Below are 27989 nucleotides of genomic sequence, written 5' to 3' on the forward strand. Positions count from 1 at the left end.
CTAAAAGAGCTTTATAGAAGTTTTTAGTAAATATTTCCATCAATTTATTTTCTGTATTCCTTAAAAACAAACAAAAATCACAAGTTTAATACTAACGCTTTAAAATATATACCGAAAGAAAGCCAACTCATTCATGCTGAAAGTTGGTCTATGTTTTCTTTACTTCTGTTTGCCAAATGATCTTCAATAATTTCTGCAAAGAGATTCCTCTTCAACAGATTATATGCAAGAGGTAAAAGCTGGCCAGCAACTTTATGAAAATACTGAAAAATAAAAGAATATAACATTAAGTAGAGATATAGCAGATGCCCCAGTAAGTAGCAAAAAATACACTGAAAAAGCTCTTGTTTAACAAAGCATACTCTCCAAATCATTTTAATTACTTTCTAAATTGGTTAGGAACAGTGAATTCACACAGACACTTAGCACTCTGTTCAAAAGGCAGTCCTATAGTTCTAAAAGACTAATGGTACATCTTGAAGAAAATTCAGAAGAAAACTAAGTTAAAATTTTAAGCTTTCTTAATCCCTTAGATAAGGATCATCATCCTTTTTACTTTCCCCGAACTATGTGCTCAAATGCTTTTCCTTCTCTAGTGCTATCCCTACCAGGTAAGACTTTAATCATTATTTTCCTTGGTGTTTACTCTACGAAGCACTATGCTGAATCTGAGTTTTCAAATAATATTCCCCTTTATCTTCAAATTCTCTCTCCTCGACCCCACCCTGTAACCCTGCTCCATTGCTTAAGTCACTGCCTTGGGTTTATCAAGTGACTCAGACTACTGCTATTTTATTTATATATTTATACACACACACACAACATATATAAACACACTATAAACCTCGCAATGCTTCTGTTGATGGCATTTAGCACTTACTAGATGCTCAGTACAGTGCTAAACCTTTTCATATGTTGTTTAGTACTCAAACCAATCATTTTTAAGTAAGTTGATGTTCACATATTTTGGCAAGCCCAGCATTATTCTGATTGGTCAATGACTGTTATTCTGGCTGTTAAACATTTTGATTATATTTACTGATAGCCATATCTAAGGTAGGCAGAGAAACACACTGATACGGTTTGGAGCAGAGTTCTCAAAACAGACTCCCCTGCCCAATGGCATCAGCCTGACCTGGTTAACGGGTCAGAAATCCAAATTCATAAAACTCACCCCAGAACTCGATCAAAACTGGGAGGGTGGGCAGTGTCGGGGTAAGTACACCAATCTGTGTTTGATCAGCCCTCCACACAGCTGTGCTACATGCTGGAGTTAGCCACTGGTTTCGTCTTGGTGCCCACACTAGTCTCAAGAGGAGCAGTTTTACCAACACCCAGGAGCATGTCAAATATAGTCTCAGGCCTCACCCCAGATGCACTGAAACAGTCTGCATTTTAACATTATCTCTAGGAGATCTGAATGCACTTTACAGTTTGGGAATTTAGACACTAACTCCGGAACTAGACTGCCTGGAAACTTGAGCAAGATGGTTTACCTCTTTATGGCTGGTAGGTGACATCATAGGTTAAATGAGAAAGGAGTGTGTGTCTGTGTGTGTGTGCACGTGTGCAGACATTTTATAGCTAAGAGAGACAGGTACAATGGTGTTCCTGAGCTATAAAATGCCATGCCACACAGCTACTAAGTGGGGAAGATGGGACTTAAAACCAAATAGTTTAGCTCCAGAAACATGCTACAGACACTACATCTCGAGGCAACTACAGCGAATAAGCACTGATTTAACTGTTAGGTAGATCTTTCCTATTTAATAAGCAAAGGTCATGACCAAAAAACAAAACAAAACACCCCAAATCCTATGTTTTAAGTAATTTCATTGAAAGCCTATTTTAAGATACAGTGGCCCCCCACCTTATTCACAAGGGATAGGTTTCAGGACCCCCAGTAGATGCCTAAAACCACAAACAGTATCCTCTGTATGCTATGTTTTCCTATATGATAAAGTTTAACTTCTAAATTAGGCACAATAAGAGATTAACAAGTAATAAGATAGCTTCAGTACAGTCTTAGTGTTCTACATGAATGTGGTGGTTTTCCAAATACTGTCCAACCTTTCTGAGGATGATATGACCTGACAAAATGCGTACATAGTAGGATGAAGTGAGGTGAGTGACGTAGGTACTGTCCTACAGTGTTAGGCTACTACTGCCCTCCTGACAGTATCTCAGAAGGAGGATCTGCTTCTGGCCCATGGCTTATAACAGGTAACTAAAACCATAGGAAGGGAAGTCATGGTTAAGGCAGGTCGGAGGCTAGGGACTATTGTAGTATTTATTTTTCATCTAGGAATTCAAGCATATATGGAACAAATACCCCCACCACAACAGAAGACCAAACAGAGCCCTATGACAGGTATGTGTACACAGCCACACACATAACTAACTAAAGGACATATAGCTGTATAATATGTCTAATAAGTAAATTCACTTTAATGGAAACCTGAAGGCAAATAATCTTGGTTATTCACCTCTGGCAGAATATAAGATGAATTTCAAATAAACATCTTCAGACAGATGCTTACCAAAAAGTTCCTTTTGGGAAAAAAAAACTCATTTGAACACACAAGATGACTTTATATCCTGCCCATGCTAGTGGGGACATAAATGTGCATGCTGTAGTATGCCTGTATGTGGAGTGTGGTAGGGAAGAGAGATTCAGTGTCGGTTGGGAGGTAAGAGTTTGTTTTTTTTTTTTACTCACGTGTGAGCCATAACAAAAGAGATCCATTCCCAGCTCAAGCCCCATACCATAATCACATTCATCATTAGCAAACTGCACAAAAGTCATCATTTCCTGAATGGGAGCAAAAGCTTTTAGTCTGTCCTCATCACTTGGTGCCTCAACAATTGTCTTGCAAATTCTCTTGAGGTCGGCTGTAAGAAACCAAGGATACAAAAAGATGATCCACACCCATCAACAAAGATGGTAAGATACTAAGCTGGATTTTTCTTCAACAATTTCTACTAGTACAACAAATGCCACCTTGGGTGGCACTACTAAATGACAACTTTATAATTTAAGAAAAATGGCTTAACAAAAAAGATTTATATATTAGCGAAGTGTGACTATTTTACTATGGATCTAGTTGCAATCATGATTATACATAAACTTTTGAAGATTTTTAGTAGGCTAGTCTGCAGATCAGCAAACTGTGGCCAAACCTGACCCACCCTCTGTTTTTAACTGCCCTCACACTAAAAATGTTTTTCCATTTTAACCAGTTGGAAAAAAGAAACTATGGTAACAGAGACCATATATATGTAGGCCACCTCTGGGCTAGACCATATTAAAAGCTGGATTTAAAAAAGAGAACAAAACCAAAACAGGCCATAAGGTTTATTATTTATTGTCCTGTCCTACCTGTCCTACTAAAAACATACGTATACAGAAAAAGACAATATAAGAAATAAGAAGTCATTGCTGAATTAAACCTTTACCGAAGTGTGGGCACAGCAAAAGAGTAATTTGAGGTAAGAACACAGAAAAAACTTCTAAACTCTAAATTTAAAAAGTCAGTGGTTTAACATTTTTGTTTTGGCTTTCAACACTTTTTTCCCCACTACTTTCTGGATATTGGTGTGCATCAGATCTCAGGATGTGTATGAAGGTACTTAACATTAATCAGACTTCATCATACCTCCTTTTTGACCAATACTTTCCTCAGGATAAACCAATAATTTAAAAAAAATGGATATTATTCAAACCAACCAACAAAAATGTATTTTTTTTTTAAAGCTTTTTATTTATTTGACAGATCACAAGTAGGCAGAGAGGCAGGCACAGAGAGGGGGAAGCAGGCTCACCTCCTAGCAGAAAGTCTGATGAGGGGCCCGATCCCAGGACCCTGGGATTATGACCTGAGCCAAAGGCAAAGGCTTTAACCCACTGAGCCACCCAGGCGCCCCGAAAAATGCACTTCTAAACCAAGTGGCTGCTATCTTGGGGGGAGGTGAAGATTCATTAAAATATTAACAAGTTACACCTAAGAATGATACATAATTTTAAGTTTTATGTATAAGGCACAATACTCTATTGATACTAACTACAGTTACGTAAGATGATCAAGAGTGGTAAAGAAATACCAGGGCTTTTAAGCTCCGAATTTGAATATATTTGATTCGGCTGTGACAACCACAAATAATACAAACTCTATGTGAAGTCACAAAACGTTACTTTGTTCGTTTTCTCACCTTTGGTAGATAAGTATAACATTGAACAAATTAACACGTATCACCTATGTTCCTGACTCTAAATAGTTGTGACACATTTATTGGTTTGAAACTTTTTAAAAGACTCTATACAAACTTCATAAGCTTCCTTTCCTTTTCTTTAGAAAAAAATCAGTGCCAATCATTTCAAGGAAACATATCTGGCCTCCATCAAAACCTTAAGGATAGAAAATGGGTTCCTTCCTGACCCCAAAGAAGACGTAACTAATCTATTGAGACCCTTAGAATCTTTCTCACCACAGTGCTCCAGGCAGCCCCTACAACTCACTTAGAGCTGTCATGGAATTAAAGACCTACTTGTCTTCTGTTAGCAAGTAATTTAAAGTTTATCACTTTCTGATGTCTTCTACTTTCACTCCAGGCAAATCATATATGGACTACAAAAGAATAAGCAAGTTACAATTGCTAAGCTATACTAAACAGAGAAGAAAATATTCAGCTCACCAACAGTGTGAGGGAAAAAATCTGTTCTCCCACCAATAAAAAATTCCACAAAAATTCATGTAACAGAAGCCCAAACTTAATATCTAAATGAGACCTTAAATTAACCACTCAAAAATGCTACCTTAAATGTTACTATTCAAAACAATGATTTAGAAGTTTCAACACTTGGTTCTTATTTTATCCTTCTACTACCAACAACTGGAAGACTTAAGCTAAGCCATAGTGATTGTGCCAAAGTTAAAGTTGGGCAACTAGCTAAGCTATTATTCTTTGGTTAGTGGTAAGCACACTAGTCAGAAAGACCTAAATTTAAGATCTAGTTTCCACCTGAAAATGGGAATAAGACCTACTTTAAAGAGTGGGGTGAGGATTATTGTGTGTGTGTGTGTGTGTGTGTGTGTATATAATTTGATAAAAATCTATTATGACATAAATTTCTCAGTAAAAGGCATCTTATTTGCAAGGTTAGAATGTTACATTTAAGCAGTTTCAAAGGGAAAACTGGTTACGAACAAACTACATTGTGATTTGCTGAACACTGCTGCACATTAATAAACTGCCAATCAACTGTAGTTCCTGGCAAACAACACTAGGCAAAAGCAAGATGATACCAGGTCCCTAACTTTATGGCTTGCTGCCTTCTCAAACAAAAATAATTAAACCACAGAAGGATCTAATGTCTAGAATGTTAGCAAAAAGTAGAGATAAACTGTGATTTTGGATATAAAAATACAGAACCACAACCAGGGTAGGGTAATAAGGTTTACTCCAGGGTATTGCAATTTAATACCTACTACCCCTGAAGTTTTAGTGACTCTTAGATCCACTACAAAGGTTCTCAGACTTTCCCAAATAAGACAGTAATTCTGCTTTATAAAGCTCTGAGTGCACCAGCACACAGGTAGGCAGAAGGTTGGAGTATAAGCAGAAAGACTGAACAGAAAATAGCAAGAGCCTATACTCACTCCTTCCCCATTAGAGACTGATTTATCTCTGACTTCAGAAAGGAGATATAGGACAGATTTGCCTGTCCAAAGAAAATGTAGGCTTCCTATATAATTAAGGTTTTTTTCTTCTGTAGCTATATTAAATATATGAAACTAATTTTAAGATATTTAATTCAACCCATCATATCCAAATAGTAGCACTTCAACATATGATCAATATTAAAAATTTTAAGTGTCAGTTTTTAAAGTTCAATGAATTAAAATGACAAATTCAGCTCAATTGCACTAGCCACATATGAAGCACTCTGTAGCCATGTGTGGCTACTGGCTACCATATTGTATAGCTCAGTCTTATTTTCCCCATGGAATTCCTCTAAAGAGGTAGGGGTACAGCAAAAATAATTACACATGAATAGCTGTGATTTAAGACACCAATCTCGGCTGGAGACTCTGCACCACAACAAAGTTTGAGAACAGCTGCTTTAGAAAACTGGTTAAAAATACAGATCTTTAGGTCCCAACCCCAGAGACTATCAATCAAAGCTGACTAGTTCTGTTCTGAAAAAATGGATAGCCAATATTACATGTTTGGGCAGGACTACTTGGTTCTTGAGCAAGTGCTTTTATTTCCTCCTAAATTTTATCCTCCTTGGAAAAGGATAATATATAAGGGAATGCCAAAAGGGATGTTCAAAGAAAGAAGGAAATGGAGGAGAGGGGAAAGAGTTGAGAATTGATTTTCCTCCCTTTTTTCAAAATATCAGTAATTAGATTTATATATACAGTCCATTTTCAGAGTTTTTGTTACTTATAAACGAAGCAGTTCAGGATCTTGGGCTTCTGAAAGCTAAAGAATCTTACACACAGATGAAAAACTTTTCACAAAGGACTCTAAAACCACACACTATTTCAGTAATTATTTAGTAAATTGACTATAATGTCAAATGTCTGAAACAGTTCAAAAAAAGTAACCCAGGCAATAGGCTAAAATTCTTTAAACTCTTAAAATTAACCACCGTATTTTGAGCCCTATTAGGTAAGCACTGTGCTAAAAACCTTACATACTCTTTACACTCCAAACATCCCTATATATGAATAGTATTCACCATTATTAACCATTTTAGAGATGAAAAAGACAAGGTTTAGTAGGGTTAAGTAATTTGCTTATGGTTACACAGCTATAAACCTAGTTTTAATTCAGGCCCGACTGACCCTAAAACTTGAGCTTGCTCTTTATCCATAATACTGATTGTCCCACAAAAAGCATACTTACTTACGTTGTTCTCAGTACAAGGAAAACCTTCCACACACATATGCATTAAGAAATACATTACCATCTGTTTCAGGGAGCTCTCTGTACCCAACATCATTTTTATCTACTGGGACAACCAAGCCTGCACCATGAAAGGTCTTTGTCACGACCTAAATAAAAAAGATAAAACCACTGGTAAACAGACAAAATAGACATGGCACATCGATATAAACAACGACAAACTCTCAACACATCTGTCAAAATGTAACCTTTAATGACATTCATTTTGGAGTCCACCGCTGAAGTTTATTATTATTTCTTCAAAATCAGCAAAAGTTAAGCACATGAAGAAATGGGTTTTACTAACTGCACTCAGAAGTCTGCACCCTGATTTGGGAGGAAAGAATGCCAATGCATCCTATTATAAGAGGCAAGCCAATATGTAAGTTTCTGTTAGGTCACTGTACTTTCTGTATTTTCTGGGTAGGAAGCATAAGGAACTAAACCTAAAAGATCAAGGAATAGTTTAGCAGGAAAATGTAGTGGGACAGAATTCCTCTTGTGCATCTCGCCAACTTTAGGGCCCCCATTTTTACCTAAAAAATTCAGGCCTGTTTTTGCAAACTTCCCCAAAATAGGGCAGTTTTCAGTTTTGTGCTGCCCTTTACAGAAGCAAAATAACATAACCAGTGATCTTTTAGAAAGTGGTAATCTTCAAAGACAAGAACAGGCCCAACCACAACGACCACCATAACCCTCCAGTCTACATTCTTTTCATGCACAATAGTGGTATTATTATTTGGTCCTTCCTTAACAAAACAACTACTTTGAATATTACACTTACTTGTGCAGCCAGTGAAAACTGCCAAGACAGAAGGACCCAAGCCCCAAAGTCTTCTCACCTAAGTCTCTAGATCTTAAAATCTATTTCACTCAGATGCCCCAATCTCTTGCTTCTTTCACTCTTTCTTAAGTAAAAGAAGGGACAGATTATTCAAAATAAGTTCTCAGACAACAACTTGCCATTTGCAAAAAAAAAAAAAAAAAAAAAAAGGTCACTGTTGTATCTTACTCTTTATACCAAAATAATTTGCAGTTGGATGTCAGGATTAAATATAAAAATAAAACCAATGAAACTTCTAGAAGGCAAACACTTTTAATAATTTTAGAGTGGAGAAGGAAAAGACAGACCTGACTACATAAAATTTGAAAAATCAAAAATCAAGAGCAAAAGATACTGATAAAAATATCTGTAATATATACAATAATAAAAATTAAGATTAATGTCTTTAAACTATAGAAGAGTCTTACAAGGAAAAAACATCCAACTTAAAACATAAGTAAGAAAAGGTGAATTCTAACCCTGACAGAAAAATGGCCAAACCTCAGGCAGTTCACCAAAAAAATACAAACGGCCAGTAGATAAGTGAAAAATATTTAATGTCCTTTATAATCAAAGAAATACTAAGTAAAACAATGACATATCATTTTATATCTATGCAAATGGAAAAGAGCAAAAGGGACTGCTAATACCTAACAATGGCAAGGGTATGGGGAGAACAGGCACTGGTACATTGCTTCTACACTGGGAACATACACTAGCTTCACTCATACAGGGGAGTTCTGCAAACGAAGAAAATAAACTCCACTAAATGAAAAACCAGCAAAGAAAAACTGTTGTTTTTCTTTAAATCTAAATCTCGAAATCACTCTGGACCTGGCAATACTACATCTGGTAATTTCTTCCAAGGAGATAATCAAGTAAGTGTGCAAAGAAAGGTATAGAAGGTTATACATGGCAGGATTTGTCTTTATTTGTGAAAAGTTTAAAGCAACCTAAGCTATGAACATCAGCACACTGCTCTGCAGCCATTCTGAAATTTATGAGGTGGGTCTTTAATTTAGCAATACAAAATGATAATCATAATCACAAGCATAAAAAAGCAGGTCATAAAACAGTATTGATAATGACAGAAAAAGCAAACATCTATATAGTTACTGGCCTATCTTCTCTTCCACTCAGGCTGACACACAACAAAACCATGGGAGGTATATATTTTCATATTTTTTACAGATGACTAACTGCACTAATTTTCCATAAAGAGGTAGCAATTATTAGCCAAGTACCAAAATCCTAATTTTATTATGAAAAGGGTTACAAATTCACTCTGTGCAAGGGTGGGCAATATTCTAAAGCACCAAAGGATGGAACAATGGAAGGATGTACCTTCATTTTATAGCAATATTAAACCAGTTTTTATTTTTAAAAATGAAATCTAGGTATAAAAAAAGGTAAAGTAGCTTTTGGTAAGATGGAGTGGAAAAAAAGCTAAATATCAAAGATGTAAATTTAGGTGTCAGGTCACTTATGATTTTAAGCAAGGAACAAAGTCTCTGTAAACCTTGATTTACTGATTGACACAGGATAATTCCTCCTTTGTTTGCGGACTTGTTGTAGAGATTGAATGAGGTAACTCATAAGGGTTTGGCATTCCAAAGAACCACAAGGTATCATCAGTATAAAAACAATTGTTTCTCATGTATTATATAGTGCACTATTACACTAGAATGGATATACTACTATCCTACATAAGAACAAAGTCACTAATTCACATATATGAATGGAACTGAATTTTTCAGAACTAGAAAAATATGAATTAAATGAATATCTGACAATATAAGAACAAACATCCTTTTTAATGGAAAAGGAAGAAAAAGCAAAATCAGCAACTAATTGTCTTTGGGAGGATAAGATCATGGTTGTCTTTTAAGTTCTTTTTTTCTCCCTTCATGTTCCTACCAGTTAATTTTGTGGACAGAAAAAATATATACTTAAAAAAACAACAACAACAAATGCAAGGGGAAGGGAGCCAGGACAAATATACCTATGAAATTTAAACTCCAATGTCATCTTATAATTATGGGGAAGGATTAAGGAAATCTCATCTGAAATAAATTATAATTGACGGTAAAAAATAAGGTTCTGATGAAAGAATTTTCTATCAGTTATTTTGTCTACATAAGTACAGGTTTTAGTCAAGGTAAGTTAGGAATACATAAGTATAAGGCAAGAAATGCTCATTAGGTGGGAGAGGCTCCCTATGGAAACTAGGAAGGTAAATGGCCAAGTAACATCTTAAGTAATTTAAAAATGTCCCACTGCAGTGGCTTTCGTTCAAATGCAGTTTTAGAAATTATTTCTGGCCTCTAAGATTAAAGGAACACTTGCCGAGACTGCAGTTTAGTGACTATGACTTATGTGACTATCATGCCTGCTGCTGAAGTAGGATTTTCAATAACCAAATTCACTAAACTACTTAGTTACCAGTGTTAGTTTATCCAGGAATAACCAGTACTTAATTTGGCCTAGAACTTTCAGATGAACCTGTCACAGCAGATAATGGTGTGAAACTGGAGTGCCCTCATTCCCCCGTGAGAAATCTCCTTCCTCACCAGAGGTTATAAGAACAAAATCCTATAGAATTCTCATTTACCCCAAAGCAGAATTCTTCTATGTTGTCTGTTAACTTCTTCTCAAAAATTTAAGTGAAAAACCAAAAGGATCCAAGACCCAGAAGTCTTTCCTGTTTACAAAACTCTCCACTCACAATGCAAGTGTTAGGAGAGATGCAAAAGGAAATGGTAATAGAATCAATATGGGAAAAGGAGACAGGTCTGCTTAGACACACATCTGCTGCAGAAAATGAGCAAATCTCAACACATATTGTCCTCCGAAAGGAAACTACCTTTGAAGCCCTTAACTGAACCACTCTAAGGCATACCTTCACAAAACTACTCTCCCAAAACACCTTGAGCGAAATCAATGATCCTTAGCTATTAAAGAAGAAATGCAGGTAAATACTATGCACAAAGCTGCTTTCACTCAGTTCTATGAGATGTGTAACTGGTCAAACAAGATGAAGAGAATGGGAAGTCCTGGCATGAGCTAGCAACCAGAGCAGAACCATCTGCTCGTGGCTCGGTCTAACAACTGATGAGAGTCACCCAAGCCGTACCCCGGTGCCACCCTTCTAGCAATCCAGGGGATGGACAGCCCTGGAGCGAGCCCCCGAGGGGTGACATCTAGTTCTCCTCGGGATGGGGCAGAAGGAAGGATAAGGTGTACATGGGAAGGAATCAAGAGAGAAAAACATCCTACTGAGTAGCAAAACAGTCCGAGACTAACAGATTTAAACCGTACTTTCTTATCTCTCTGTTTCATCTTCATGGTTCTCTGTTCCAGTGAGTACCCAAGTTCTCTGGCTGCTTCTGTGAGTTTTTCATCTATGTTTTTCAAGAGACTAGTTTTCTTTTTATCTGTTACTTCCTTAAGCTTTTTCATCAGAAATAATCTGAAAAAGAAGTAAAAGCCCTCATTATTATGTAGGCTCCTGTACTAAGGACACAGACTTTGGGACATTAAGGGAGTATATTATAGACATCAAATTCCATGCAAGAGAAAGACTGCAGAATAATTACCAGCAGTTGTCTCAGAACCCTTAACAGACTTCTTCAAACAAGAGAAAAGCAATTATCAATAAAAAAAAAAACTACCAGTCACAGAAACAGCAAACATGATTCAAGTCTGCATTCTGTAATGTCTTCAATTAAGACATAAAAGGTATTTTAAAAGCTGAGATTCAAACCAATTTTAAATCATATCACTGGACATTAACATATGGCATACTGCTTTGGAGAAGTGTGGCATAACAGAGAAAAATAGTATGCAGATAACAAAAAGGAGTTTAAAAGAGCCAGAGGATACTTAAAATACTTAAGATCAGCAGATTTTTTTCAAATGTTATCTACAAATTTGTGTTAAGATAAATTTAGAAACTGTAAAGGGAAATCGAAGCTATTTTAAAAGCTTATACATAAGCACAATCCAAAATAATTTTATTTATTTATTTTTTTAGACAGAGCGAGCAGGGGCAGAGGGAGAGGATGAAGAGGGGCAGAGGGAGAAAGAGAATCGTGAGCAGGTTTCATGCCCAATGCAGAGGTTGTCACGGGGCTCATCTTATGACACTGAGATCATGACCCAACCATAATCAAGACTTGGATGCTTAACCAACTGAGGCACCCCTGAAATAATTTTCAAGTACGTGAATAGTACAATACATTAATGTCAGTTACAGAAATAACTTCTTGTTTTATTACAAGCAGGCTAATAAGACTTTTCCAGCAGAGCAGAAGGTCAAGTGTAAAATGGAGAGTTGGAAGCAGCACTCCATTGGACACAGACCTAATCCCCTTCCTCTATATCCACTTCTATACTCCCAGGAGGAAACTTGCCTCTATTCACTACTAGCATTTGATAGTTTGCTATAGGGTGGGCACTGTAATGAGATTAAACATTCAGAGTGGGTGCTACTCGAATCCTCATTTTACAAATAAAGGAACTGAGGCACACAGGATAATCATCTTATGCAATTCATAGACTTAGTATGAGTAGATTAAAATACACAGAAGCCAAGACCACCAAAATCATTGTCTTCAGTACATATATTACACCTAACGTTACCTTCAAACTTGACCAGCTACATATCAAGAGAATGTATTTACATTAACCATAAAAAGCAAACTAATCATGTCAGGCCTAGGTGAATCAATCTTTATAGTCTTCCTCACCCTGTCTGGGTGCATCTAGGCAGACCTTCAAGTACTCTGTGCCACTTGTTTTCATATTTCCATGCACATACTATTCCCTTACCTAGAACACCCTTCTTTCCATTCTTTGTAGTAAGTTCTTATACATTTGTCAAGGTCTAGGTAAAATATTCTCTCTATGAAGACTTCCCACTATTTAAAGCACTTAGTGGCTGTCTTCCTGTAATTATTGCATTATTATGACTATTTCTGTATCAGTTTATTAAGCTTTGCTCTCTTGGCTTCAAGCCTAATCTCCAATACTCCTCTGCTTTGTGATGCTTAAAGTTGAAATATGCAAGCTGAAACAACCACCATGACCATTTTATACTCTGTTACATTAAATCTGCTGGGATATACTTTGAAACTTGAATGAATCCTTCAGTGGTCATTTGGAAATTACTGGCTCAGTAAGTTATGCAGATCTTAGAAATACTGAAATTTTTCATTTTGTCAAATTTTTTCCACAGATATTGAAGATGATGCAAACAAATGGAAAGACAGCCCATGCTCATGGATTGGAAGAATACTGTTAAAATGTCCATACTACCCAAAGCAATCTACAGATTTAATGCAATCCCTATCTAAATACCAAGAGCATTTTTCACAGAACTAGAACAATCCTAAAATACAGAAGCACAAATGACCACAGATAGCCAAAGGAGACTTGAAAAAGAAAAAGAAAGCTGGAGGTTATGACACTTCCAGATTTTAATTTATACTAAACTAGTAATCAAAATAGTATGGTACTGCCATAAGAATAGACACAGATCAGTGGAACAGAATAGAAAGTCCAGAAATAGATCCAAAAATGTATGGTCAATTAGATCTTCAACAAAGAAGGCAAGAATATGCAGTGGGAAAAAGTCCTTCAACAAATGGTGCTGGGAAAACTGAATAGCTATATGCAAAGAATGAAGCTAATGGGACCACTTCCTTATATCAAACAGAAAAATAAACTCAGAATGGCTTATGGACCTATATGTGAGACCTCAAACCATAAAATTCCTAGAAAAGAGCACAGGTAATAACTTTCCTGACATCGGCTATAACAAGAGCTTTCCAAAAAGGTCTCCTAAGGCAAGGGGGAGAAAAGCAAAAATGAACTACTGGGACTACATCAAAATGAAAAGCTTCAGCACAGGAAACAACCAACAAAACTAAAAGACAACTTATTGAATGAGACAAGATATTTGCAAATGATCTATCTAATAAAGGGTTGGTACCTAAAATAGAACTTCTACAACTCAACATCCAAATCACAAATAATCCAATTAAAAAATAAGCAGAAGACATGAACAGACCTTTCTCAAAAGAAGACACACAGATGGTCAACAGACAAATGAAAAGATGCTCAGCATCATTCATCAAGGAAATGCAAATCAAAATCTACGAGGGGTACCTGCCTGGCTCAGTCAGAAGGGCATGTGACTCTTGATCTGGAGTTGTGAGTTTGAGCCCCATCCTGGGTAGAGAGATTACATACATACGTACATACCTACAATGAGATACCACCTCATACCAATCAGAATGGCTAAAATCAACAACACAAGAAACAAGTGTTGGTGGGGATGTGGATAAACAGGAACCCTCATGCACTATTTGGGAGAATGCACACTGGTGCAGCCACTGTGGAAAGCAGCGTGAAGCGTCCTCAAAAAACTAAAAACAGGGGCGCCTCAGTGGCTCAATGGGTTAAGCCTCTGCCTTCGGCTCAGGTCATGATCTCAGGGTCCTGGGATCGAGCCCCACATCAGACTCTCTGCTCAGCAGGGAGCCTGTGTCCCCACCACCCTCTGCCTGCCTCTCTGCCTACTTGTGATCTGTCAAATAAATAAATAAAATCTTTAAAATAAATGACCAGGGGCGCCTGGGTGGCTTAGTGGGTTAAAGCCTCTGCCTTCTGCTCAGGTCTTGATCTCAGGGTCTTGGGATCAAGCCCCACATTGGGTTCTCTGCTCAGTGGGGAGCCTGCTTCCTCCTCTCTCTCTCTCTCTGCCTGCTTCTCTGCTTACTTGTGATCTCTGTCAAATAAATAAAATCTTTAAAAAAAAATGACCAATAGACACATGAAAATATGCTCCATATCACTCAGCATCAGGGAAATACAAATCAAAACCACAATGAGATACCATCTCACAGCAGTCAGAATGGTTAAAATTAACAAGTCAGGAAACGATGAGAATGAGGGGAGAAAAGGAACCCTCCTACACTGCTGGTGGGAATGCAAGCTGGTGCAGCCACTCTGGAAAACAGCATGGAGGTTCCTCAAAAAGTTGAAAATAGAACTAACCTATGACTCAGCAATTGCACTACTGGGTATTTACCTCAAAGATGCAAATGTAGTGAAAACAAAGGGGCACCTGCACCCCAATGTTTATAGCAACAATGTCCGCAATAGCCAAACTACAGAAAGAACCCAGATGTCTATCGATAGATGAATGGATAAAGAAGATGTGGTATACACACACATATACACATATACATACAAACAATGGAATAGTATGTGGCCATCAAAAAATGAAATCTTGCCATTTCCAATGAGATAGATGGAACTAGAGGCTCCAAAAAAAAAAAGATTTTATTAATTTATTTGAGAGGGAGAAAGAGATAGTGAGAGAGAGGGGGGAGAGAAGGTGCACAAAAGCAGGGGGAGGGAGAAGCAGACTCCCTGCTGAGCAGGAAGCCCAACATGGGGCTTGATCCCAGGACTCTGGGATCATGACCTAAGCCAAAAGCAGACACTTTTTTTTTTTTTTTTAAAAGAGAGAGACAGAGAGAGCATGAGCGAGGAGGAGGTCAGAGGGAGAAGCAGACTCCCCCGCCTGATGCGGGACTCCATCCCGGGACTCCGGGATCATGACCTGAGCCGAAGGCAGTCGTCCAACCGAGCCACCCAGGTGTCCCATCCAAAGGCAGACACTTAACTGACTGGGCCACCAAGGCGCCCCTGGAACCAGAGGGTATTATGCTAAGAAAATAAGTCAATCAGAGAAAGACAATTATCACATAATCTCACTAATGTGTAATTTAAGAAACAAAAGAGAGGATCATAGGGAAAGAGAAGAAAAAATGAAATAAGATGAAACCAGAGTGGGAGATGAACCACAAGAGACTCTTAATTATGGCAAACAAACTGAGAGCTGCTGGTGGGGAGGGGGACGGAGGGATGGGGAAACTGGGTTATGGACATTAAGGAGGGCCTGTGATGTAATGAGAACTGGATGTTCTGTAAGACTGATGAATCACTGACCTCTACCTCTGAAACCAATAATACATTATATGTTAATTTAAAAAATTATGAGTGCATATTATTAATAACTTTATTATAATCAATGGAATTTTATAAAACAAAAATAATCAAGAAAATGAAGTTTTACAAAAAGTATTTAGGGGCACCTGGGTGGCTCAGTGCGTTAAGCCTCTGTCTTTGGCTCCAGTCACAATCCCGGGGTCCTGGGATCAAGCCCCACATCAGGCTCTCTGCTCAGCAGGGAGCCTGCTTCCCCCACCCTACTCATGATTTCTCTCTCTGTCAAATAAATAAATAAAATCTTTAAAAAAAAGTACTCAGAACTTATGTTTGAAAAATCATTTTCTACAGTAATAAATTCATATTACCCAAGACAGCAAGGTAGGGTAGCAGAAAATGTGGGGGCAACAGGCAAAAGGAAAAAAGATTATTTAACAAGTTGATCCATGTACTGGCCCCATTTATTCTTTTACTATGTACCAAATGTTTTACATTGTATTTGGGTTTGCACAAGGTAAGCATTCAATAAATGAATGTTTACTCATTTCCAATGTTCACTTAAACTTAATTAAAACTATAGAAGTATAATTTTGGGCTACATTTATTTATTTATTTATTTATTTATTTAGATTTTAGTTATTTATTTGACAGACAGAGATCACAAGTAGGCAGAGAGGCAGGCAGAGAGAGAGCCAGATCCCAGGGTTCTGGGATCTTGACCTGAGCCAAAGGCAGAGGCTCAACCCACCGAGCCACCTAGGTGCCCTGGGCTACATTTAGATATACTCATAAGATGTATTTTAAAAAGATATTCCTGAGTCCTACTCTAGATGTACTGAAGTGGCATCTCTAGAAGTAAGACCTGCAGAGCTCAAGGTAAAGTACTTTTAACCAGTAACTCATGAGGTTCTGATATATAGGTCTGAAACCATTAACTAAATAGCAGTTATCAAAGAATGGTCTGGGGACCCTGAAACCTTGCAGGAGATCTGTGAGGTCAAAACTAGTGCTACAATTATTTTAGAGGGAAAATAATGTGAAGAGAAAAAATTATTCTTAATTTTGTGATCCAAAGGTAAGTATTTTATAGATTGTATGAAAATGGAATCACCCCATGTTACTCTTTTTTTGACCTCTTCACATAATGTATTAAACATCTTTCCAAATCAACAAATCAATAACCTGGTATTATAGTGTCCTGATATTCCATATTTATTTACCTAATTTTCCCTATTGCTGGATAGAGGTGTTTTCTCCAGTTTTTTTTTATATACATATATATTATATACACATATCTGTATACCTGTCCAAAATTTTTTACATAAATAGCTAGGGGCGCCTGGATGGCTCAGTTGATTAAGCCACTAACTCTTGATTTTGGCTCAGGTCATGATCTCAGGGTTGTGGGATCAGGCCCCGAATCAGGATCCGTGCTCAGCATGGAGTCTGCTTGTCCTCTCCCTCTGCTCCTCCCTGACTTGTGCTCTCTCTCCCTCTCTCTCTCAAATAAGTAAACAAACAAAATCTTAAAAAAGAGAGAGAGAAACAGCTAGCTAGAAATGGAATTGCTAACCTAAGGGTATAAATGTTTACTGAGCTCAGTACCTGGCAATGTTAATTATTTGTCAAAAAATCGTTTTTGTTTTTTTTTTTTTAAGATTTTGTTTATTTAGGGGCGCCTGGGTGGCTCAGTGGGTTAAGCCGCTGCCTTCGGCTCAGGTCATGATCTCAGGGTCCTGGGATCGAGTCCCGCATCGGGCTCTCTGCTCGGCAGGGAGCCTGCTTCCCTCTCTCTCTCTGCCTGCCTCTCTGCCTACTAGTGATTTCTCTCTGTCAAATAAATAAATAAAATCTTTAAAAAAAAAAAAAAAAAGATTTTGTTTATTTATCTGACACAGAGAGAGCACAAGCAGGGGAAGCAGCAGCAGAGGGAGAGGAAGAAGTAGGCTCCCCATGGAGCAGGGGGCCTGACTCAGGGCTCTATCCCAGGACCCCGAGATCATGACCTGAGGCTAAGGCAGATGGTTAACTGAGTCCAGGCACTCCTTTCTTTGACCATTATTAAATTTTGCACAAAGAGAACTAGTTTTTCTGGGCATAAAAGTAAATTGTTTATTACAAGTGGTTTTCCTTAAAAAGACAAATGGTCTTCCTTACAAAGGGTCCTTCCTTAAAAAGATCTTCCTTATTCAGGTTGATACAGAAATATGCTAAGTGCTCTGATTAGTTCACTTAAGTAAACAAGGAAATAACATTAGGTACTCAAATACTTCCTGGTCTTCACCTAAATTATAAGTTAATCACCAATTTTTTTTTCTTTCTGCTAAAAAAGTGAAACAAAACAGAACAAAAACCCAGAACAGTCTTAGATTATGTTAGACAACCAGTCTATCTTTCTTTTTTAAAAAGATTTTTAGTAAGACTAACAGACTAATGAAAAATTAGGCATTTTTCCATATCTAAGTATTTGTAGAGTGAATAAATTATTTATGGAGCATCTATGAAAGGGCAGGTGCATGGGGAAAAGTCTCTCTGCCCTCAAAGAACTTGTATGTTAGTTAATGCAAGAGACAGAAATTATGCAAGTAAACAACTATAGTTTCTAATAAAGAGACCACCAATTTAAACTGAATAAATCTAAATAGCCTAAAAGAATATATAAATAAGAAGAAACATTTTATAAAAAACTCAGAGGCATCAGGAGATAAAAAACAACTTTTTTTGGACATCTACCAAACAACTCCTCTTTTAGATACATCAGTAGGTATGTAGCAGTCTAGACGGAGCACTGGCTTAGTTTAAATTCTATTCACTGCAAATTTGCACTATTAAGTCATAGAGAATACAAGACTTTTAAAAATAGGGGATTGGGGTGCCTGGTGACTCAGTCGTTAAGCGTCTGCCTTCAGCTCAGGTCACGATGCCAGGGTCCTGGGATCAAGCCCCACGCCAGGCTGCCTGCTCCATGGGAAGCCTACTTCTCCCTCTCCCACTTCCCCCTGCTTGTGTTCCCTCTCTCACTGTGTCTCTGTCAAATAAATAAATAAAAATTTTTAAAATAAATAAATAGGGAATTAAAAGAGGTCACAGAAAACATGATCTACTAATGTTTACATTGACAAAGATGGCTTTCTTCATTTTATTTCAATGTGAATTGCCCAGCTGCAGGGAGATGGCTTCAAATCATGTCTATGGCTAGTAGAGTGTGAACCAGCTCACGAGGCTCCATTCTGAATCCCTTTCACATTAGAGCTGCTCCATCTCCCAGACTACTCTTTAGCTCAAGCTCCACGTGGGACTTAGCTTTTCTCAAACAGAAACAACTCCCTGGAAACTGAAAGGCAGGAAGAAGTACTAGGTGGAGAGGGTGTCTGTTTCTACCAGTGAGTCCAGTTAGAGGCCTCTGATGCTCTATTTAACAGGTGCAGCTGCGATGTCAGTGCCTGATCCTTAGCTTCCATCATGGCTGAGACACAGAGGCAGGGCATCCCTTTTACTACCACAGGTTAAGTCAAAGACGATGTGGTCCTAGGGCCACTGATGAGCAGATCCTGATTGCCCCAGCTTCTTGATGGTGGCAGAGTGAGCCAGTGCTGCCACACAACTGGCACTCCCTGAGACTCATCTCCACTGGCCCTTCCAAGAATTTCAGGAGCACCTTTTTTTTTTAAATTCTCAGATGGTCAACATATAGTGTTATGTTAGTTTCAGGTGCACAATATATTGAGTGATTCAACAATTTATAAGCACCTGCTTTCACCGTATTAAATCTTGGTCAGAACTGTACACAATGGGTTCTTATAATAGACTCTTAATGATGGTATTTAAAATGTCTAAAATATCTTTTGGTTTTGCTATGGGACTAATGAAGTCAAGATTAAGTAATATTTTCCCTAAATAATTAGTTATAAAAGAGGTTTTTTTTGGTGAAAAGTAGCAGAAGTGTGGGTAAGAATACTGCAAGTCATGGAAATGATCTTTAGAAATGTAAAATTTTAGTTACCTCAATGTCCCTCAGTGGTGGACTGATATAGTAGTACAAAAACTGCAAACAAATATTATAAATAGGAGGGAGATTGAAATATTTTCTTACTTGACTGCAGCAAACACATTATCTCCATTTTGAACAATAGTGCAGTTTTTCTTTGCTTCATTTGTACCAACATATACAGGAAGTTCATCAGGAGAATCCCTGTTTAAGCAAAAGAGATTAAAATTTAGCTGCCCATGATTTATCAGGCAAGTAAAATTTCAGGCCTATAGACAACAATTTATGTATGCAGGTTTTAAGAAACTGGAACAAATTTGCCAGGTTCCTAGGAGACTTAGAGTTTAAGTTTCTCAGGAATATCTACAACAAATCTTACTTATAGAAGAGATCCTAAAATTAAAATTCTTAGTCCTAGTTACCTATATACCTAAATACAAAGAAAGGGGTAATAAGGCCTGTCAAAAGGGAGGGAAAATTATACGCAATCCTCTCTACCCGTTTTATAGTCTATGAAAAAAAAGGTAGGAAAAACAAAAAGAAACAGGATTGTAAAATGTGAGAGGTGAAAGGATAAAATTTACACACATGCGCGACACCGAATCCTTTTATTTTACAATCAAGGAAACACTGGAGAGACAAAAGGACTCAGCCAAGGTCCTAGTAAGTTAATGGCAAAGCAAAAAGCAGAATTCATATAACTCAATCCTCAGCCTTGTGTGCATTCTGTAGTACCACAATCCTTTTCTTTTTTTTTTAAGATTTCATTTATTTGAGAGAGGGAGAGAACATGAGAGGGGAGAAGGTCAGAGAGAGTAATAGACTCCCAGCTGAGCAGGGAGCCCAATGTGGGGCTTGATTCCGGGACTCTGGAATCATGACCTACACCAAAGACAGTTGCTTAACCAATTGAGTCACCCAGGCACCCCACAATCCTTTTCAAAAAGGCATGTTTCTTCTACTTCATCTATTACCCTACAGTTAATCTTTAAATAACAGCATCTCTACTGGTATAAGTGGACAAGGTATTTTATCTCTCAAGCTACTTCTACTTCTTAACATTCCAAGCACTTGCATGTATATCCATCTAATCCTTTTTTTTTTCTTTTTGGTGAGAGAGAGCGAGCAGAAGCAAGGGGAGCGGCAGGGAGAAGGAGAAGCAGACTCTCTGCTGAGCAGGGAGTCCGATGCGGGACTTGATCCATCCTGGGATCATGATCTGACCCGAAGGCTGATGTTTAACCAACTGAGCCAAGCAGGCAACCCCCATTTAATCTTAATATTCCTACTAGGTAGATATAATTATTATCCTCATTTTTACAAGAGGAAACTGAGTCACAGAAAGTCACAATGACTAAAGGTGACTGGCACATAGTCTTTCAGATAATAGAACCAGTCTGACTCCAAAGCACATTCTTAATTCTTATGGCCCCTAGAAGCATATGGCTAATTTAAGTCATGGCAATTCTCTAAATTATCTTCCTTGGGCTAAAAGAGTGCTCCTAAACCCAAAAAGTAAAGAAAATTTATAACCACAAAGGTATCACCAGTGAGGTTAAACCTAAAGAGTTCACTCATCCTAGGGTAGGTTAGAATGGCAGTATCAAGAACACCAGATGCCTATGTATCCACCAATCAGAGGGAAATATGTTCTCCATCTTGGGTGAGTCCAGCGAATGCCTATTTATACTCATTAGAAGGCCCTGTAGCTGCATTTTAGAGAAGAAAAGATTCTTTACCTGAAATACCCCATGTGGAATTGAGTTTTATTATCTCCAATAACAATGGTCTGGAACTCAGGAGGATCATAGTAAAATCTCCAGTGAAGGTTAAAATTCAGGCTTGATGATTTTTTCTTCATTTTATGTTTTCCGGCAAGGATATCATAAGGACCCACTAATCGAAGTCCAAGGCTTGTGGAAAGTGAATCTATAAATTAAGTTTATGTAGATAATAACTTTCTGAAGGCAGATAGGAAATCATGTCTTTTATTTGTAAACTACATCTAAGCAATTTTCTTAAAAACAAAAAACACAAAACTTCCAAGCTTCGGTTACATTTGAAGACATTAGTTATAAATACTCAATGAAAAATCAGAGGAATGAAAATGTGGCACTTACACTTAAGATTTTCTCTTAAATTTACCACTGATTACATTTCAAACATACTGCTGTTTCTTATTTTGGCCAAAGCAAAAACGGTTTTGTATTCTCATGGGCATTTTAGAGCTTAGAACACTTACCTTATCTCATTACTATGTTGTTGTTAGCCTCAAATATTTGTAGCACACCCATATTAGGGGAGAGACAAGATAGACAGTAAGTGAATTTGCACTAAGGAGGGTAAACAGTTAATGTATTTAATGAAAACATTTCCATTCCCTTCCCTCTACCTCAGCTAACTGTCACTCTCAATTCCTTTGTCTCTGGCCAACCCTAACCCTAGATGATTCCATCTTCTTTCTCCCTCCACAGATCACAAAGGGAGATTGCTAAATAAAACTAGAATTATGGAATGTAAACTTCAAACATATGTGTTCAAAATATGCTTTACAGCATCAGGTGGGTCCTTGTTGCTTCTTCAAGAGAGAATAAGCACTCCAGGCAGGACCTGGATATGTAAGAAGATAGGGATGGAGAGAGGAAGAAAATTCTGACGAGGCAACATGAATAAAAGCCTAAAAACAGCTTATTTAAAAGGGGGAAAAATAGTTCAGCTTAGCTGGAGCTTAAGATAGCATACACTAATTTTCAAAGCAACAAAAACACTAAAATCACCCATCTTGTTAGCCTATAGAGATAACGAGGTTATTAGTCTGGTATACAATAACAATGTTTTCCTGCCTGTATGACTATATATAGAGTTATTTCAAAGGAAACCATGCTGTTTTGTGGTGTTTTTATTGTTTTCCATTCTTTCTGCACTCAAATTTTCTGATTATTTTTCCATGCTATTAAATATTTTTTCATAATTTTTTTTTTTAAATCTTTTTTTTTTTTTTTTTTAAGATTTTATTTATTTATTTGACAGAGAGAAATCACAAGTAGGTAGAGAGGCAGGCAGAGAGAGAGAGGAGGAAGCAGGCTCCCTGCCGAGCAGAGAGCCCGATGCGGGACTCGATCCCAGGACCCTGAGATCATGACCTGAGCCAAAGGCAGCGGCTTAACCACTGAGCCACCCAGGCGCCCTTTTTTCATAATTTTTAATGGCTGCACAATAGTCCACTGACAGACATTTACTGCTTGTTATTTTTTTACTCTTCTAAACAGTGCTTCAGTGAATATCTTTACTAATATATGACTTTTTGGTTTGTTTTTGTTTTAAGTAGGCTCCACACCCAGTGTGGGGCCAACAGGGGGCCTGGGAACTGATGACCCTGAGACCAAGACCTGAGCCAAAATCAAAAGCTGGATGCTTAACCAACTGAGCCACCCCAGCACCCCTTTGCTAATACATGTTTGTGCAGTCATGAATATTTTTAGACAAGTTGCTGCACGGTTTAAGTGTTCTGCTATATGCCAAAATTCACCGTTATCTACTAATCCACATTTCCATCAGTAGCATATGGAAGTACTTCTCTCCCATCTGTGAAAACATGTAAAAAGTAATTTTGTCACAACCATTATCAATTCTTTGTGCATCCTTTCAGAGATAGCATAAGGACACATAAGGTACATAAGAATATGTGTGTCCTTGACTTTTTAAAAAATACAAATGGTAGCACTCTACACACATTTTTTTTCTCACTTGAAATATTTTAGGCACCATACCTTATCATTACCTAAAATCCACCTTGCTCTTTTAAAACTATGAATATCCACTGATAGATGTGTTAATGATGGGCTTTAGACCATTTCCCATTTTAGTTTCAATAAACATCACTAAACATGATTTTTAGTTCACCTAATCCTGAAGTTCCTAGAACTAGAACTGCTAAGTCATACTAAAATTCCTGCAACGTATCAAAGCACTTGTTTTCTTTCAAACCCTCATCAAAGTGCACTGTGGAATTATTTACCTTTGCCAGTGTAACAGGAGATAGTCACATATTATCACAGCATTATTTTATATCTCTCTTAGAAACATGTTTGAGAAAGTTCCTTTTCTGTGAACTTAGATCCTTGGTGCAGTTTCCTACTGTCTTTTCCACTGGTAGAAGCAGGAGAATGATTCTGGAGCAACTCACCAGCTGGGTTTTCAGGATCAAGTTCTTCACAGAACTTCCAGAAGTGATAGAAGTCTTCAGGCAGAGAAAGCTTATAATGATTTTCTATTTCTTTCCGAAGGTCACTGGAGACATCAGCTTCACAGGATTTACTTTTCTTCACATCAACTGTTTTTTCACACTGAAAATCAGCATACAAAACTTTGTTTCTCCAAAAGTAACAATATTGCTCATTTTTGTTCACCCAGCTCTGAAAAGCATGTTTTCCTTTCAACTCTACAAATGGTATTTCTGAACAGAATTTAGGGATTCTTTTGGGCAAAGGAAAACAGTATAATATATAGCGATCAAGAAGGATGCACACAGCAAATCTTTATATTTCTCTAAGATAATGGAAACAGAAAAGAAAAAATATTAAAGAAAAAGTAAAGGGCAGGAAGAATAAGAAATAGGAAGGTTTTGCCTTCTTTGGGTAAATTGGTCATTATGCTTTTTGTTTAAATAGATTCAATGATCACACCAGAAGCCAATTGTCAGAAATAACTGGATAATAGTGGATTTACCAGCTAAAACTATTATTTCAGAAAAAGCCTTTTAATGTCAGAACTATGTTATAAAACTCAATCTCTAATATCTCTGCAATATGTTCATTGCATAAGTACACTAGGTTTTATAATGCCTATTTGATAAATGTCTATAAAGATAAAATGCTGATGGGCGTGTGGGTGGCTCAGTCAAACAACTGCCTTTGGCTTGGGTCATGATCCCATCCTAGAATGGAGTCCGAATGGGGCTCCCTGCTCAGCAGGGGGGGGTCTGCTTCTTCCTTTCCCTCTGTTCCTTCTCCCTATCCCTCTTGCTCTAAAAGAAATAAATAAATAAAACCTTAAAAAAAAAAAAAGGATAAAATTCTGAGTTAGAGGTTACATATCTTTAGTTTTGTAAGTAGCAAAGTTCCTCTTTCTAGGAACCTAGATCCTTTCTTTTTGGACTAAATTCCTTTCTTTTTATTCTTCCTTTCCACCTCTATTAGTGCTTCTCAACAGGAGTGATTTTGCCTTCCAGGGGCACATGTGGTAATGTCAGAACTTTTTAGCTCTTACAGATTTAGTAGGAGAGGGGGCTGACATTTAGTAGAGGCCAGGGACACTGCTAAGCATTCTGCAATGCACAGGATTAGCTCCCTGAACAAACACTTAAATGGGCCCAAAATGTCCAGTGTGACGCTGAAAAATTTTTAGATATTTCTCATTCATATTTATATTCTTCCATTCTCCCAGTAAGCTCAAGTTTACTGATGCTACTTTATGTATCAAAGTCTACACAATATATTTATGATTTAGATGACATACAAGAATGTTCTTGATAGCTCTCTAAGAGCAGAAAAGAGAACAAATGAAAATGCCTACTGACAAGAGGATAAAAAGTTACAGGATTTCAAACAATGGGATATTCCTCTTAGTGAAAAGGAAAACAGCCACACACAACAATACAGATCAGTCTTAATAATATAATGTTGAGGGCGCCTGGGTGGCTCAGTGGTTAAGCCGCTGCCTTCGGCTCAGGTCATGATCTCAGGGTCCTGGGATGGAGTCCCACATCGGGCTCTCTGCTCAGCGGGGAGCCTGCTTCCTCCTCTCTCTCTCTGCCTGCCTCTCTGCCTACTTGTGATCTCTCTCTGTCAAATAAATAAATAAATAAAATCTTAAAAAAAAAAAAAAAATAATGTTGAATGAAGGAAAAAAGTCCTTGAAGTTTATATGCAGCACAATAGCCTTCTTAAATTCAAAAACAAAAAATAAATACTGTTTGTGATAAGGCTATAAAAAGAAGGCAAGGGAAAACATGAGGATGGTAGCTACATAAATGGAGGTGACAGAAAGTTAGGCAAAAAAGACAGTGAGCAACACTTGTAGAGCTAGTGTCAGGGTTTCAGTTCTGGGGTAGGGCAACGGGTTCACAGGTGTTTCTTATATTATTAAATAAGGTGAAAGAGGACCATGCATTGACAAATAACAGTTTATTGTGCCAAGGATTTTAATGTGTCTGAGGTCATAAAAAAATTAAACAAAAAGGCTGTTGAAATATGGATCCAAAAATGCATGCTGATAATAATTAATAGTAAAAATGGTAAGTAATAAATAATACTAAATAATACTTATTATGCACTTACCATGTGCCAGGTCACTGTTCTAAGCACTTTCTGTGAATTAACTCATAACCCTCTTAAGAGTTAGATACTATTATCCACATTTTACGATGAGAAAACTTAAGTAACTTTCCTAAGTCCCTAACCCATAAGTGGAGCAGTAAAACCCAGGTGGGCTGGCTCCAAAGCACAGATTTCTCCACTTTATGCTGCTTCTCCAGTTACATACAGAACAGCAGGAACGTATCAAATGCTGACCTATTCTCCTTTGTTTTTACAGCAGTCTTTGGTTAGGCTTTCAAAGACTCGTTCAAACCTAAGATGTTAGAAAGAAAAGCCTTATACTACCTTGCTGAAAGGCAGTTTTTCCTAATGGTTAGGCTGCCTGGGTTGACTCTTGACCTTCCTGCTTTCCAGCTGTCACCTTAGGGAAGTTACTTAACCTGTGCCTTATTTTCTCATCTACAAATAGGGCATGTAGTACCTGTATCACAGGGTTGTTAGGAAGAATAAGTAGTTTGTAAAAATACACAGAACAGTCGTAGCACATAATATTTAAGCACTAGCTATTACTGTTAGCTGTGGTCTCTATAGGCTCATTTTCATCTCTGATATTTTATTTCTAATACTATCACTCAGTCAAAACAGTTTATACCACCTTCAATTGGAAATAAAGATTTTTTTCAGCTTTGTCTTAACTCACACATGATTTCAGCATCCTCAAATCCCCAGTAACTAGAATTTAGGGCACCTGTCCCCTTCAGAGGCTACACTCATCCTTCAGTCTTTATCTAGAAAGCATGACCCAATATAAGCAATGCCCAGAACTAAGGTCCTCTAGCAGATAATTAAGCTAACACTGTCCTGCTCTACCAGTTTAGAACACAGAGTAATTCTGAAAACTGTCCTTATCACAAGGACACTTTTCTCCTGCCTGCCTCTCCTAAGAGTACAGCAGTATTTGCAGAACTTCTGAAATCGTATAAAAGTATGAGAATGTGCAAATACTTTATGCCCCCCATCATTGCCTTTAGGATCAGGTCCCTCTTTCCCATCTCTGAGTGCAGGCCCAACTCCGCTGTACCCAAACATCCTCTACATGTATTTCCATTTCTTATCCCTTATTTCTCTTTTCTTCCTTCAAGGGTCATGTGCAACTTGAATTGCCCTTAAAAGATTTCCTCAGCAACCCCCTGGGACTTAGATCCTACTTCAGTGTTTCCACAGCACTTTTGCAACAACAGCGTTACAATGCCAAACAAAACATTCGCAGTAAAATATATATTTACTGTGCCCAGCTTCCGCAGGCTGGGGGCTGTACATGGGGCAGTGGCGGCACCAAGCATCTAGAAACCGCGGCGCCCGGCACAGTGCCTGGCGTACAATCGGTTTCTAATCAATTTGTTGCTGGTTGAACCAATGAACCATTGGTTGTCTTAATCGGCTTCCCCAGGAACCCCACCAGAAGGAGGGCAGAAAATGAAAATTTCAAAGTTCTTTGCTCCAAACCCTAGCATAGCAGAAAACAGCGCCCTGCGCAGACCGCCGTTCCTGCACACACAGCAGCGACTCAGTGACTACTGGATAAGTGCAACGTGCTGTCCCTTGCTGCCTTATCACCCAAACGGCCTTGAGGATCCCACACATCCTCTGTTAGCGGTACCTGCTGCCCCTCCCCGCCGGGCCTGCGTTTCCCGCCACCGCCGGCCATTCTGTAGCTGCAGCGCCGGCAGAATCCCGCGTCCCGCCGTTGCTTCCGATAGCCGCCGACTGCTTCCGGTTCAAGAGACTCCCGTCTGGAATCCTGCGCAGCGGCGGCGGTGCAAGTAGAACGGAAAGGCTCCGCCCGAGCCCGGCCCCCCAGGGTGGAGGAGGGGCCGGCAGAAGCTCCGCC

General features: G+C 38.1%; 1 protein-coding gene across 2 annotated transcripts; it reads right to left on the bottom strand.

Annotated features, from left to right (window-relative positions):
* Positions 1-20: 20 nt before the first annotated feature.
* On the bottom strand, positions 21-27944 carry HPF1 (histone PARylation factor 1). 2 transcript variants are annotated; one of them, XM_082727290.1, is made up of 8 exons: positions 27759-27944; positions 23968-24127; positions 21521-21710; positions 19887-19985; positions 11093-11243; positions 6974-7061; positions 2720-2892; positions 21-263 (listed from the first exon to the last, which is right to left on the bottom strand). In XM_082727290.1, exons 1-8 carry the CDS (start codon positions 27804-27806, stop codon positions 132-134), a joined length of 1041 nt encoding a protein of 346 aa, XP_082583416.1. In that variant the 5' UTR covers positions 27807-27944; the 3' UTR covers positions 21-131. The 2 variants fall into 2 exon arrangements, with proteins under 2 accessions (XP_082583416.1, XP_082583417.1); XM_082727291.1 differs by lacking the exon at positions 19887-19985 and having other exon boundaries at positions 27759-27904.
* Between the last annotated feature and the right edge of the window lie 45 nt (positions 27945-27989).

Source organism: Mustela nivalis (genome assembly GCF_964662115.1).
Source record: "Mustela nivalis genome assembly, chromosome: 4".
Taxonomy (NCBI): Eukaryota; Metazoa; Chordata; class Mammalia; order Carnivora; family Mustelidae; genus Mustela; species Mustela nivalis.